At 38.4% G+C, this 14,954-nt stretch overlaps 1 protein-coding gene across 1 annotated transcript in view; it reads right to left on the bottom strand.

Moving 5' to 3' along the window:
* Nucleotides 1-13,435, bottom strand: part of SPO11 (SPO11 initiator of meiotic double stranded breaks) — a 435,933-nt gene extending 422,498 nt beyond the window's left edge. The window contains 1 exon segment of the mRNA XM_053715996.1: nucleotides 13,209-13,435. Coding sequence (XP_053571971.1) covers nucleotides 13,209-13,435 — 227 coding nt within the window.
* Between the last annotated feature and the right edge of the window lie 1,519 nt (nucleotides 13,436-14,954).

The following is a 14,954-nucleotide window of genomic DNA, read 5'->3' as shown; positions in this document are numbered from 1 at the left end:
TATGTATATTTGTATTATGTGTATAAATGTATGTGTGTATAAATGTATGTATATGTGTATTATGTATGTGTGTATAAATGTATGTATATGTGTATTATGTATGTATATGTGTATTATGTATGTGTGTATAAATGTATGTATATGTGTATTATGTATGTGTGTATAAATGTATGTATATGTGTATTATGTATGTGTGTATAAATGTATGTATATGTGTATTATGTATGTGTGTATAAATGTATTTATGTATGTGTGTATAAATGTATGTATATGTGTATTATGTATGTGTGTATAAATGTATGTATATGTGTATTATGTATGTGTGTATAAATGTATGTATATGTGTATTATGTATGTGTGTATTATGTATGTATATGTGTATTATGTATGTGTGTATAAATGTATGTATATGTGTATTATGTATGTGTGTGTATAAATGTATGTATATGTGTATTATGTATGTGTGTATAAATGTATGTATATGTGTATTATGTATGTGTGTATAAATGTATGTATATGTGTATTATGTATGTGTGTATAAATGTATGTATATGTGTATTATGTATGTGTGTATAAATGTATTTATGTATGTGTGTATAAATGTATGTATATGTGTATTATGTATGTGTGTATAAATGTATGTATATGTGTATTATGTATGTGTGTATTATGTATGTATATGTGTATTATGTATGTGTGTATAAATGTATGTATATGTGTATTATGTATGTGTGTATAAATGTATGTATATGTGTATTATGTATGTGTGTATAAATGTATGTATATGTGTATTATGTATGTGTGTATAAATGTATGTATATGTGTATTATGTATGTGTGTATAAATGTATGTATATGTGTATTATGTATGTGTGTATAAATGTATGTTTATGTGTATTATGTATGTGTGTATAAATGTATGTATATGTGTATTATGTATGTGTGTATAAATGTATGTATATGTGTATTATGTATGTGTGTATAAATGTATTTATGTATGTGTGTATAAATGTATGTATATTTGTATTATGTATGTGTGTATAAATGTATGTATATGTGTATTATGTTTGTGTGTATAAATGTATTTATGTATGTGTGTATAAATGTATGTATATGTGTATTATGTATGTGTGTATAAATGTATTTATGTATGTGTGTATAAATGTATGTATATGTGTATTATGTATGTGTGTATAAATGTATTTATGTATGTGTGTATAAATGTATGTATATTTGTATTATGTATGTGTGTATAAATGTATTTATGTATGTGTGTATAAATGTATGTATATGTGTATTATGTATGTGTGTATAAATGTATTTATGTATGTGTGTATAAATGTATGTATATTTGTATTATGTATGTGTGTATAAATGTATTTATGTATGTGTGTATAAATGTATGTATATTTGTATTATGTATGTGTGTATAAATGTATTTATGTATGTGTGTATAAATGTATGTATAGTTGTATTATGTATGTGTGTATAAATGTATGTATATTTGTATTATGTATGTGTGTATAAATGTATGTATATTTGTATTATGTATGTGTGTATAAATGTATTTATGTATGTGTGTATAAATGTATGTATAGTTGTATTATGTATGTGTGTATAAATGTATGTATAGTTGTATTATGTATGTGTGTATAAATGTATTTATGTATGTGTGTATAATGTATGTATATTTGCATTATGCATGTGTGTATAAATGTATGTATATGTGTATTATGTATGTGTGTATAAATGTATGTTTATGTGTATTATGTATGTGTGTAATATGTATGTATATGTGTATTATGTATGTGTGTATAAATGTATGTTTATGTGTATTATGTATGTGTGTATAAATGTATGTATATGTGTATTATGTATGTGTGTATAAATGTATGTATATGTGTATTATGTATGTGTGTATAAATGTATGTATATGTGTATTATGTGTGTGTGTATATGTATAAATGTATGTATATTTGTATTATGTATGTGTATAAATGTATTTATGTATGTGTACAAATGTATGTATGTGTGTATAATGTATGTATTGCTAAATTCTCTTGGAATCCTTTGTGGTACAGCAAACGTGGGTAGGAGCAGGAGCAGCAATACACTACTGGAAGGCAGCAGCTGATTGGTGGCTGCACATATGTCTCTTGTCATTGGCTCACTTAATGTATTCAGCTACCTCCCAGTAGTGCATTGCCCCATCCTTAAACAAAGTATACAAAGAGAATGAAGTAAATGTGAGGACAATTGTATGGGTGATCTGAATCACGAAGGAACATTTTTCAGTTTCATGTCCCTTTAACAAAAAACTATATACTATATGCTTATATTAAAGGGACAAAGAACGTGCAAAAAGAACATGCTGTATGTTTGAGCATTTAATTATTACACTGGTGCTTGTATACACCTATTTGTTTAACTCTGCAAAAAGGGTCAAACTGATAGTCATCTCCAGAGCAGCAAAACACTATTGGAACTTAACTAAAAACATATGGTGAGCCAATGACAAGAGGCATATGTGTGTGTGACCTCCAATCACCAGTTAGCTTCCAGTAGTGCATTGCTGCTCCTGGATACAAAGAGAACAATGTGAATTTAATTACTCGTAGTACATTAATGCATGCTCTGTCAGAACTAAAATTCTTTATTTTTAAAAGGACAGTCTACTCCAGAAATGTTATTGTTTAAAAAGATAGATAATCCCTTTATTGTGGACAGATAAGCTCCAAATCCCACAGGACCACCACCACTAGGGTTCAGGATTCCCCCCTCCCTGGTATAAGGTAAGACTCAGGGAGAGGGGAATACATTTTCGTTTAGTTTTTTTTTTTAGTACCCCAATACAGCCCCTATACCCTCACTACAGCCCCTATCCCCCCACTACATCCCCTATTCCCCCACTACAGTCCCTATACCCCACTTCAGCCCTATACCCTCACTACAGACTGTATCCCATCACAACAACCCCTATACCCCAGTACAGCTCCTATCCCCTCGCTACAGACCATATACCCCACTAAAGCCTCTATCCTCTCACTACAGCTACTATCCCCTTATTTAGTTTTTTTTCAGTGGCATGATTTAGTGGTGAATGATTAGTGCCCCCCCAGTTTTGACTGTGGTATCTTATGTGCCCCCCCTATATATTGTTCCTAGAGTCGCCACTGAACCTAAGTTACAATTAAACCTAACACTACACTATCATTAAATAAATTAAATAAATTACCTACAAAAAACTACAATTAAATACAATTACATAAACTAACTAAAGTACAAAAAATAAAAAAAAGCTAAGTTACAAAAAATAAAAAAAATAAGTTACAAACATTTAAAAAAATATTACAACAATTTTAAGCTACTTACACCTAATCTAAGCCCCCTAATAAAATAACAAACCCCCCCAAAATAAAAAAATGCCCTACCCTATTCTACATTTAAAAAGTTCAAAGCTCTTTTACCTTACCAGCCCTTAAAAGGGCCTTTTGTGGGGCATGCCCCAAAGAATTCAGCTCTTTTGCCTGTAAAAGAAAAATACAACCCCCCCCAACATTAAAACCCACCACCCACATACCCCTAATCTAACCCAAACCCCCCTTAAAAACATAATTTATGCTTACCTGATAAATTTATTTCTCTTGTAGTGTGTTCAGTCCACGGGTCATCCATTACTTATGGGATATATTCTCCTTCCCAACAGGAAGTTGCAAGAGGATCACCCAAGCAGAGCTGCTATATAGCTCCTCCCCTCACGTGTCATACCCAGTCATTCGACCGAAACAAGACGAGAAAGGAGAAACTATAGGGTGCAGTGGTGACTGGAGTTATAATTTAGAATTTAGAACCTGCCTCAAAAAGACAGGGCGGGCCGTGGACTGAACACACTACAAGAGAAATAAATTTATCAGGTAAGCATAAATTATGTTTTCTCTTGTTAAGTGTGTTCAGTCCACGGGTCATCCATTACTTATGGGATACCAATACCAAAGCTAAAGTACACGGATGAAGGGAGGGACAAGGCAGGAACATTAAACAGAAGGAACCACTGCCTGTAGAACCTTTCTCCCAAAAACAGCCTCCGAAGAAGCAAAAGTGTCAAATTTGGAAAATTTGGAAAAAGTATGAAGTGAAGACCAAGTTTCAGCCTTGCAATCTGTTCAACAGAGGCCTCATTTTTAAAGGCCCAAGTGGAAGCCACAGCTCTAGTGGAATGAGCTGTAATTCTTTCAGGAGGCTGCTGTCCAGCAGTCTCATAGGCTAAACGTATTATGCTACGAAGCCAAAAAGAGAGAGAGGTAGCCGAAGCCTTTTGACCTCTCCTCTGTCCAGAGTAAACGACAAACAGGGAAGAAGTTTGTCGAAAATCTTTAGTTGCCTGTAAGTAGAACTTCAGGGCACGGACCACGTCTAGATTATGCAAAAGACGTTCCTTCTTTGAAGAAGGATTAGGACACAATGATGGAACAACAATCTCTTGATTGATATTCCTATTAGAAACAACCTTAGGCAAAAACCCAAGTTTAGTACGCAGGATTACCTTATCACAATGTAAGGCAGATAACTCCGAGACTCCTCGAGCCGAGGAAATAGCCATCAAAAGCAGAACTTTCCAAGATAAAAGCTTAATATCAATGGAATGAAGGGGTTCAAACGGAACACCCTGAAGAACTTTAAGAACCAAGTTTAAGCTCCACGGAGGAGCAACAGTTTTAAACACAGGCTTAATCCTAGCCAAAGCCTGACAAAAAGCCTGGACGTCTGGATTCCCTGCCAGACGCTTGTGTAAAAGAATAGACAAAGAAGAGATCTGTCCCTTTAGTGAACTAGCGGATAAGCCCTTTTCTAAACCCTCTTGTAGAAAAGCCAATATCCTAGGAATCCTAACCTTACTCCATGAGTAACTCTTGGATTCACACCAATATAAATATTTACGCCATATCTTATGGTAAATTTTTCTGGTAACAGGTTTCCGAGCCTGTATCAAAGTATCAATAACCGAATCCGAAAACCCACGCTTTGATAGAATCAAGCGTTCAATCTCCAAGCAGTCAGCCTCAGAGAAATTAGGTTTGGATGGTTGAAAGGACCCTGAATTAGAAGGTCCTGCCTCAGAGGTAGAGACCATGGTGGACAGGACGACATGTCCACTAGGTCTGCATACCAGGTCCTGCGTGGCCACGCAGGCGCTATCAGAATCACCGATGCTCTCTCCTGTTTGATCCTGGCAAGCAGTCGAGGTAGCAACGGAAAAGGTGGAAACACATAAGCTATGTTGAAAACCCAAGGGGCTGCAAGTGCATCTACCAGCACTGCTCCTGGGTCCCTGGACCTGGATCCGTAACGAGGAAGCTTGGCGTTCTGGCGAGATGCCATAAGATCCAGATCCGGTTTGCCCCAACGACGAACCAGTTGAGCAAATACCTCCGGGTGTAGTTCCCACTCCGTCAGGTAAATCTTCATCTCTACAGAATCTATAAGAGTCCCTAGAAAAGGAACCCTTGTGAGCGGTAACAGAGAACTCTTTTCCACGTTCACTTTCCACCCATGCAACCTCAGAAATGCTAGAACTATCTCTGTATGAGACTTCGCATTTTGAAAACTTGACGCTTGAATCAGAATGTCGTCTAGGTACGGAGCCACCGCTATGCCTCGTGGTCTTAGTACCGCCAGAAGTGAGCCCAGAACCTTTGTAAAAATTCTCGGGGCCGTAGCTAACCCGAAGGGAAGAGCTACAAACTGGTAATGCCTGTCTAGAAAGGCAAATCTTAGGTACCGATAATGATCTTTGTGAATCGGTATGTGAAGGTAGGCATCCTTTAAGTCCACTGTGGTCATATATTGACCCTCTTGGATCATGGGCAGGATGGTCCGAATGGTTTCCATCTTGAACGATGGAACCCTTAGGAATTTGTTTAAGATTTTTAAGTCTAAGATTGGTCTGAAGGTTCCCTCTTTTTTGGGAACCACAAATAGATTTGAGTAAAGCCCTTGTCCTCGTTCCATTCGCGGAACTGGGTGGATCACTCCCATCACTAAGAGGTCTTGTACACATTGTAGAAATGCCTCTTTCTTTACTAGGTTTGTTGATAACCTTGACAGATGAAACCTCCCTTGTGGAGGAGAAGTTTTGAAATCCAGAAGGTATCCCTGAGATATAATCTCCAACGTCCAGGGATCCTGTACATCTCTTGCCCAGGCCTGGGCGAAGAGAGAAAGTCTGCCCCCCACTAGATCTGTCTCCGGAGAGGGGGCCCTGTCTTCATGCTGTCTTAGGGGCGGAAGTAGGCTTTCTGGCCTGCTTGCCCTTGTTCCATGACTGGTTGCCTTTCCAACCCTGTCTGTAACGAGCAGTAGTTCCTTCCTGTTTTGGAGCGGAGGAAGTTGATGCTGCTCCTGCCTTGAAGTTACGAAAGGCACGAAAATTAGACTGTTTGGCCTTTGATTTGGCCCTGTCCTGAGGAGGGGTGTGGCCCTTACCTCCCGTAATGTCAGTAATAATTTCCTTCAAGCCGGGCCCGAATAAGGTCTGCCCTTTGAAAGGAATTGTCACAAATATATTTGTGACGACCCAAGGTTATCCAACCCTGCGCCAGTCACTTATTTGGCACAGAAAGGGTTTTCAGCCCCCTTTTCTGTCACCAACAGGTCACAATCTAGCCACACCAGGCAAGCTTGTGATTCAGTTTAGTGGGTGCAAGAGTTAATCCCACTCCCTAGTCTGTACTAGACGTAAGAGAAATGCCCTAAACTCCCTTTTAATGTCACCCACACTAAACCAACAATCCTATAGCTCAGATGCTGCCACCACTTAAAATTTATTAAAGGGAAAATCTTAAGGAAAACCCCAGACTTTACACCTTAACTCTAGAAATACAATTTAGCAGAAAATAACCTAAAATTATACAGTTCTAATATTCCAGTCCTTTCAGTAACGTGGTTCAATTATTAGACAAAGGCCAAACTTAATAAAGGAATTATTTATTATGCCAAAAATATTATGCACAATGCATTATTAATAAAAAGTTGTTACAAATAAAATTACACACGCAAAACAGTATTTTAAAATAAAAAGGAGAAAAACAGAATTGAATACTTTCCTAGTCTTCAAGATATGCGCCAGGGGCTGGCATGAAAATGATGGCTCCTTACTTCTGTACAGCAGCTCCCCTTGTAAGAATGACAATCTTATTGTTAAAAAATAAGATTCTTAAACCCTACTTTTCAGAGATAAGGTTGCTTAACCACACCCTCCTGGGCGGGCTAAGAAACCCCCCTGTCTTTACAACCTTCAATAGACTAATTTCTTGCCTGAATTTATACAACCCATTATCATTCCTGCTAGGTAAGAAATTTCTATATTTACATATTTAGAACCTCTTAGTTTTATTGGGAGAACCGGTTTGATATCAAATATGCCATAGGTTGTCATATTTACCTGCCTTTAGGTTATAACAGCTTTAACCCACATATGTACATAATATAACCAATGTCCTGTCAGTGACCTGGTCAGTTTTTGTAATGAAGAGCCTGTTTTGCATCAGGCATTCTATTGACAGCTTAAGCCATAAACTTTATCCTGTGTATCTCTGTGACTAAGAGTTTCAGTGACTTTATGACCCAATGCATACACACTAACATTTGGTGGCTATTTAGGGGGTTCTGGCACTTCAAAGAAAATACAAACACAATTCTTCTTGAAAACAAATAACTGTTTTGAGTGCAAGCTACACAAAGTTAACTCCTTAGCAGCTGAATCCTGAGATATTTGTGACAGGAATGTTAAGTAGTTTAGACTTAGAAGTTACATCTGCTGACCAGGATTTAAGCCATAGCGCCCTGCGCGCCTGTATGGCGAATCCGGAATTTTTAGCCGTAAGTTTGGTTAAATGCACTACGGCATCCGAAACAAACGCATTAGCCAGTTTAAGTGTTCTAACTTTGCTCAAAGTCTCATCCAATGGTGCTGTGCGAATCGCCTCTTCCAGAGACTCAAACCAGAATGCCGCTGCAGCCGTGACAGGCGCAATGCATGAAAGAGGCTGCAATATAAAACCTTGTTGAACAAACATTTTCTTAAGGTAACCCTCTAATTTTTTATCCATTGGATCTGAGAAAGCACAGCTATCCTCCACCGGGATAGTGGTACGCTTGGCTAAAGTAGAAACTGCTCCCTCCACCTTAGGGACCGTCTGCCATAAGTCTCGTGTGGTGGCGTCTATAGGGAACATTTTTCTAAATATCGGAGGAGGGGAAAAGGGCACACCGGGTCTATCCCACTCCTTACTAATAATTTCTGTAAGCCTTTTTGGTATAGGAAAAACGTCAGTACACACCGGTACCGCATAATATCTATCCAACCTACATAATTTCTCTGGGATTGCCACCGTGTCGCAATCATTCAGAGCCGCTAACACCTCCCCTAGTAACACGCGGAGGTTCTCAAGCTTAAATTTAACATTTGAAATTTCTGAATCCGGCCTCCCCGGATCAGAACCGTCACCTACAGAATGAAGCTCACCGTCCTCATGTTCTGCAAATTGTGACGCAGTATCAGACATGGCTCTCATGTCATCAGCGCGCTCTGTCCTTAACCCAGAGCTGTCGCGCTTGCCTCTTAATTCGGGCATATTGTATAATACTTCTTTCATAACATTAGCCATATCATGTAAAGTGATTTGTAAGGGCCTTGATGTACTTGGCGCCTCAATCTTACGCACCTCCCGAGCGGGAGAAGCAGGTACTGACACGTGAGGAGAGTTAGACGGCATAACTTCCCCCTCGTTGTCTGGTGATAATTTCTTTATCGGTACAGATTGACCTTTATTCAAAGTAATATCAATACAATTGGTACACATATTTCTATTGGGCTCCACATCGGCTTTTGAACATAATGAACAAGCAGATTCCTCTGTATCAGACATGTTTAAATAGACTAGCAATGAGGCTAGCAAGCTTGGAAATCACTTTCAATAAGTTTACAAGCAATATAAAAAACGCTGCAGCGCTTTTAAAAATACAGTTGAATAACAAGGAAAACCAATTCAGTTATAGTCAACAATTCTTAACGAGAAAAGTATTAATTAGCAGAGGATTGCACCCATTAGCAAAAGGATGATTAACCCCTCAATACCCAAAAACGGATATCAAATTAAGATTTAACGCTTTTATCACAGTCAAACACACTGTCACAGATCTGCTGTGACTGATTACCTCCCTCAAAAACGAATTTTGAAGACCCCCGAGCTCTCTAGAGACGTCCTGGATCAAGGAGGAAGAAACAGGAAGACTGTGCTAGAATTTTAACTGCGCAACAAGGCGCTAAAACAAGGTCCCTCCCACTCATATTACAACAGTGGGAGACCTGATATAACGGTTTCTATGCAGAAAATACGTTAGCCATGTGGAAAAAAATCATGCCCAAAAAGATTTATCACCAAAGTACCTCACAAAACGAATAACATGCCAGTAAACGTTTTAAAAACAACATTTTGAATGTCATGCAAAGTTATCACTAAGCCTGCTACCAGTCGCTTCCACTGCAGATAAGGCTTAAACATTATTTCAGTATTAACAGTATTTTCTCAGTCAAATTCTAGTCCCTAGAAAATAACTCAACTGCGCATACATTTATCAGCCTGATACCAGTCGCTACTACTGCATTTAAGGCTGTACTTACATCATATGGGTAACAGCAGTATTTTCTTAGTCAATTCCATTTCCAGAAAATAATGTACTGCACATACCTCATTTGCGGGGGACCCCGCATGCTATTCCCCTCTTTCTGAAGTTACCCTACTCCTCAGAATGTCGAGAACAGCCAGCGGATCTTAGTTACGTCTGCTAAGATCATAGAAAAACGCAGGCAGATTCTTCTCCAAATACTGCCTGAGATACAAAAAACGGCACACTCCGTGTCATTTTAAAATAACAAACTTTTGATTGAAGAATAATTAAGTAAAAACTCCAACTCCTCTCGCGACCTCCTTCTTTGTTGAGAGTTGCAAGAGAATGACTGGGTATGACATGTGAGGGGAGGAGCTATATAGCAGCTCTGCTTGGGTGATCCCCTTGCAACTTCCTGTTGGGAAGGAGAATATATCCCATAAGTAATGGATGACCCGTGGACTGAACACACTTAACAAGAGAAATAACCTAACACTAATCCCCTGAAGATCATCCTACCTTTAGTCGTCTTCACTCAGCCGAGCCACCGATGGAACTGAAGAGGACATCCGGACCGGCAGAAGTGATCATCCAAGGGGCGCTGAAGAAATCTTCCATCCGATGAAGTGATCCTCCAAGCAGCACTGAAGAAATCTTCCATCCGGGCGAGGTCATCTTCCAAGAGGCGCTGAAGAAGTCTTCTATCCGGGCGAGGTCATCTTCGAAGCCGGGTCTTGAATCTTCATCCCGCCGACGCGGAACATCCTTCTTTCCCGACGGACTACCGACGAATGAAGGCTCCTTTAAGGGATGTCATCCAAGATGGCGTCCCTTCAATTCCGATTGGCTGATAGGATTCTATCAGCCAATCGGAATTAAGGTAGGAAAAATCTGATTGGCTGATTGAATCAGCCAATCAGATTCCAAGTTCAATCCGATTGGCTGATCCAGTCAGCCAATCAGATTGAGCTCGCATTCTATTGGCTGTTCCGATCAGGATTTATTTTACAGGTAATTTTGTATTTCTTTTAGCTAGGTAGTTATTAAATAGTTAATAACTATTTAATAACTATTCTAACTAGCTAAAATAAATACAAAGTTACCTGTAAAATAAATATAAATCCTAAGATAGCTACAATGTAATTATTAATTATATTGTAGCTATCTTAGGGTTTATTTTACAGGTAAGTATTTAGTTTTAAATAGGAATAATTTATTTAAGTATAGTGTAGTGTTAGGTGTAATTGTAACTTAGGTTAGTTTTTAGTTTACAGGTACATTTCTCTTTATTTTAGCTAGGTAAGCTATTAAATAGTTAATAACTATTTAATAGCTATTGTATCTAGTTAAAATAAATTGAAAGGTACCTGTAAAATAAAAATAAATCTAAAATAGCTACAATATAATTATTATTTATATTGCAGCTATATTAGGGTTTATTTTATAGGTAAGTATTTAGTTTTAAATAGGATTAACTTAGTTAATAATAGAAATATTATTTAGATTTATTTAATTAATATTTAAGTTAGGGGGGCATTAGGGTTAGTGTTAGACTTAGGTTTTAGGGGTTAATAATTTTATTACAGTGGCGGCGGTGTAGTGGGGGGCAGGATAGGGGTTAATAAATTTATTATAGGTGACGACGGTGTAGGGGGGGCAGGATAGGGGTTAATAATTTTAATATAGGTGGCGACGGTGTAGGGGGGGCAGGATAGGGGTTAATAAATGTAATATAGGTTTGCGGCGGGTTTTGGGAGCGGCGGTTTAGGGGTTACACTATTTATTTATTTGCGGCGAGGTGCGGGATCAGCAGGATAGGGGTTAATAACTTTATTATAGAGGGCAACGGTATAGGGGGGGGCAGGATAGGGGTTACTAGGTATAATGTAGGTGGCAGCGGTGTCCGGGAGCAGCGGTTTAGGGGTTAATACATTTATAAGACTTGCGGCGGGGTCTAGGAGCGGCGGTTTAGGGGTTTAGTAACTTTATTTAGTTGCGAGGGGCTCCGGGGGCGCCGGTAATAGGGGGTAGAACAGTGTAGTTTATGTGAGTGCTTAGTGACAGGCTAGCAAGAAAGCTGTCAAACAGCCGAAGAGCAGCGAGATCGGATGAGTGATAACTCTCACAGTCCCGCTGTTCATCGCCCCACGGCTTTTTTGACAGCTTTACTTGATAACCTTAGACAAATTTTTCAGGTCTGCGGCGGCGATGTGAGGCGAGCTTAGGCGGGCGTATTGGGCCGGCGAAGGCCGGAAAGTTGACACGTTGATAACTACCACCCCCCAATATCTCCAACAAACAGTCCTAATAAACTAACACACCTATTCCCTATTTAAACCCTCAAACATGCTCCAATATCCGGTCAGTCAAACCAATGCGGTCTCACTACGTCACTAATGCCGTGCATAAATTATAGGAATGCAAACGCATGGCTAATTATCATAACCACTCCTCCTGTGACGAACCTCAAGCTACGTCACCATCGGTTCTATTAGCAAGAGCGTAGACAAGCACCGGACTGACAAGTCCCCGGATGTTGTAATTAAAAAGGCAAAAACACACCTATATTTAGTGAGTTAAAATAATGTAGATGTTCCACTGGTATGTTACACAAGCCACTAATTCAACAAACTACAGGTGGCCCTCGTTTTACAACGGTTCAATTTACACCGTTTCAGAATAACAACCTTTTTTTCCAGTCATGTGACTGCTATTGAAAAGCATTGAGAAGCAGTGCATTTATTAAAATAGCCAGTAGGTGGAGCTGTCCGCTTGTGTTGCAGCAAAGCCAAGCAAGCAGAAATTAATCAATTTAACCAGACCTGAGCTATCAAGCAGATTTCAAAGGAACAAGATCTTCCTGTCTATGAATCAGTCCAGATTGGAATGCATAGAAAGAACTGTTTGCAGAAAAATGCAAGTGAAGTCTGTGTTGTGTGATTATTTTATTAGGTTTATAATGCTGTTTAGCAAAGGTTTTTGTTCATTTAACTTAGTTTAATTATATATTCTGTGTTGTGTGATTATTTTAATAGGTTTATATAAAAGCTTTAAAAATAATGTATTAGGTGTTACTTATGACAATTTTGACAGGGGCCTGGAACCTATCTCCCTCACTTCTCCTTGACTTACATTATAAACTGGGTTTCAATTTACAATGGTTTCGATTTACAACCATTCCTTCTGGAACCTAACCCCGGCGTAAACTGAGGGCTACCTGTATAGAATTTGACAGTACCTATGTCCTTACATGCCTAATGTAATATGACAAACTTTTAATGGTAAAACACACTCATTTGTTGAGCCACCAAGAAATTAATGTATCAAAGAGAGGCTGTGTAGCCATCCTGTTAATTCCAAAGGTGGTAACATAGTGTCATTATATTGCCAGAAGTGACCTAGATCGTCCAATCATAGCCAAGACCAGCTATATGAACACATTATAATCAAGTTGGATATTTAAGCCTCTAGGAATGACTGTGTCCAAACGATAAATCCATGAAGCCTCAACTTGTAAGAGCTTTTTATGCCTATCCCCACCCGTTTGGTGGTGGCACGTGGTCAATGATCATAGTCCTAAGGCTAGCGGCTGTGTTTCCTGCTTGCATAAAATGCCTAGCCACAGGCTGATCCGACTCCTGCTTGTCAATTGCTACCCTTATGGCATGGCGGTGATTAGCCATCCTCTCTCTGAATGTGGTAGAGGTCTTGTACTCTTCCCTGTATGAGGATGATGAAATTGTGATCCAGTAAGCATGCTGTTGCATGTGGTACAATCTTCCACACTTAAAATAACCAAGTTTCTTATTGACATTGATCCAAGTACCCTTCTGGTAACATTTTTACTGGGTCATTATGGGACCAAAATGTCCTTCAAATTGGATGCCTTCTTATATACCATTCGTGGTGCATTGGTTTGTGTAAGATGAAGAGACTTATCGGATTTCACAATGTCCCAGTTCTTTCGTACCGATTCTTCCAGTGTCTTATATAAGGGGGTAAATGTGGTAATCAGATTGATATTGTTGTTGTTGCCATTCTCATTCTTCGTCTTATATAGGAGTGCCCTTTGATCATATTGTGACAATTTTTCTTGTGATTTATCAATGTCTGCAGTTCTATATCCTCTCTCCTTAAGTTTTTTCTTCATTTCGTTCTCTTGGGGGACTCTAGTCCTCCATGAGTGTGTTGTTCGTGCTACTCGCATGAGCTGTGAGTTGATCACACCCTTCTTTTGGTGTGTAGGGTAAAAACTAGTAGACAGAAGAAGGGAGTTCTTATCTGTTGGTTTTGAATATAGTGATGTAGCAAACCTAAAAACTTCTCCAACAGAACATTTGAAAATATTTAAATCCAAAAAGGTATAGAATCTGTACTAAACTCATATTTAAACCGTATTGGAGACTCTAGTTTATTAAGCTGTCAATCCAAACATTCAATGAGTCTACTGAGCCCTTCCATACTAAAACACATCGTCTATATATCTAACATAGAATTTTATGCCAGGGATCGACAAGGGTCTTCATCATGATGTTTCATACCAAAGCATGTATATGTTGGCATATGCGGGAGCCATGTTCGAACCCATAGCAGTCCCCGCTATTTGCAAAAAGAACTCACTCTCAAATTTGAAGTAATTAGTTTCCAAACAAAAAGTTAACAATTCTAGCAAGAACTCTATGGGGGGTCCCACATATGCCAACGATGAACTTACCATGGTAACCAGTAAGTCACCTTCCTGCAGCCAATCTACATCAAGTAGCGTCCTGATCAAAGATGAGAGTCTAATATAGAAGAGAAAAGATTCCTTTACAACAGGTTGAAAGGTGATAATCAATAAATTTCTGCTACTCTTGAACATAGTGAGTCCCTAGCAGACACAATGTGGGGCCTGCCAGGGGGGTTAATCAGCATCTTATGGACTTTAGGAAGTAGGTATAGAACTGGGATGATAGGAAAAGCTATACTCATATATTCATATTCATTTTCATCAATCATACCAGCCTCGACACCACATTTCGAGAATGTAGTCTAAAGATTTTTGAAAGACATTGTGGGATTACCCTTTAATTTGCGATAGGTAGTGGTGTTGGATAGTTGTCTATACGCTTCATTTTGGTAATCAATGTAGTTTTGGATGACTATAGATCCACCCTTATCTGCAGCATGTATGATAATAGTGTGATCTTCCATCAAATTTTGTAAAGCTGTTCTTTCTTCTTTAGTAAGGTTAGATGAATAACCCTTAAATTTGGCTTGTTCAAAAGAATTCGTAACCATTCTTGT

Source organism: Bombina bombina, chromosome 1 (genome assembly GCF_027579735.1).
Source record: "Bombina bombina isolate aBomBom1 chromosome 1, aBomBom1.pri, whole genome shotgun sequence".
Taxonomy (NCBI): Eukaryota; Metazoa; Chordata; class Amphibia; order Anura; family Bombinatoridae; genus Bombina; species Bombina bombina.
Note: the sequence above shows the minus strand (reverse complement) of the source record. Positions and strands in the feature narration are given on the sequence as shown.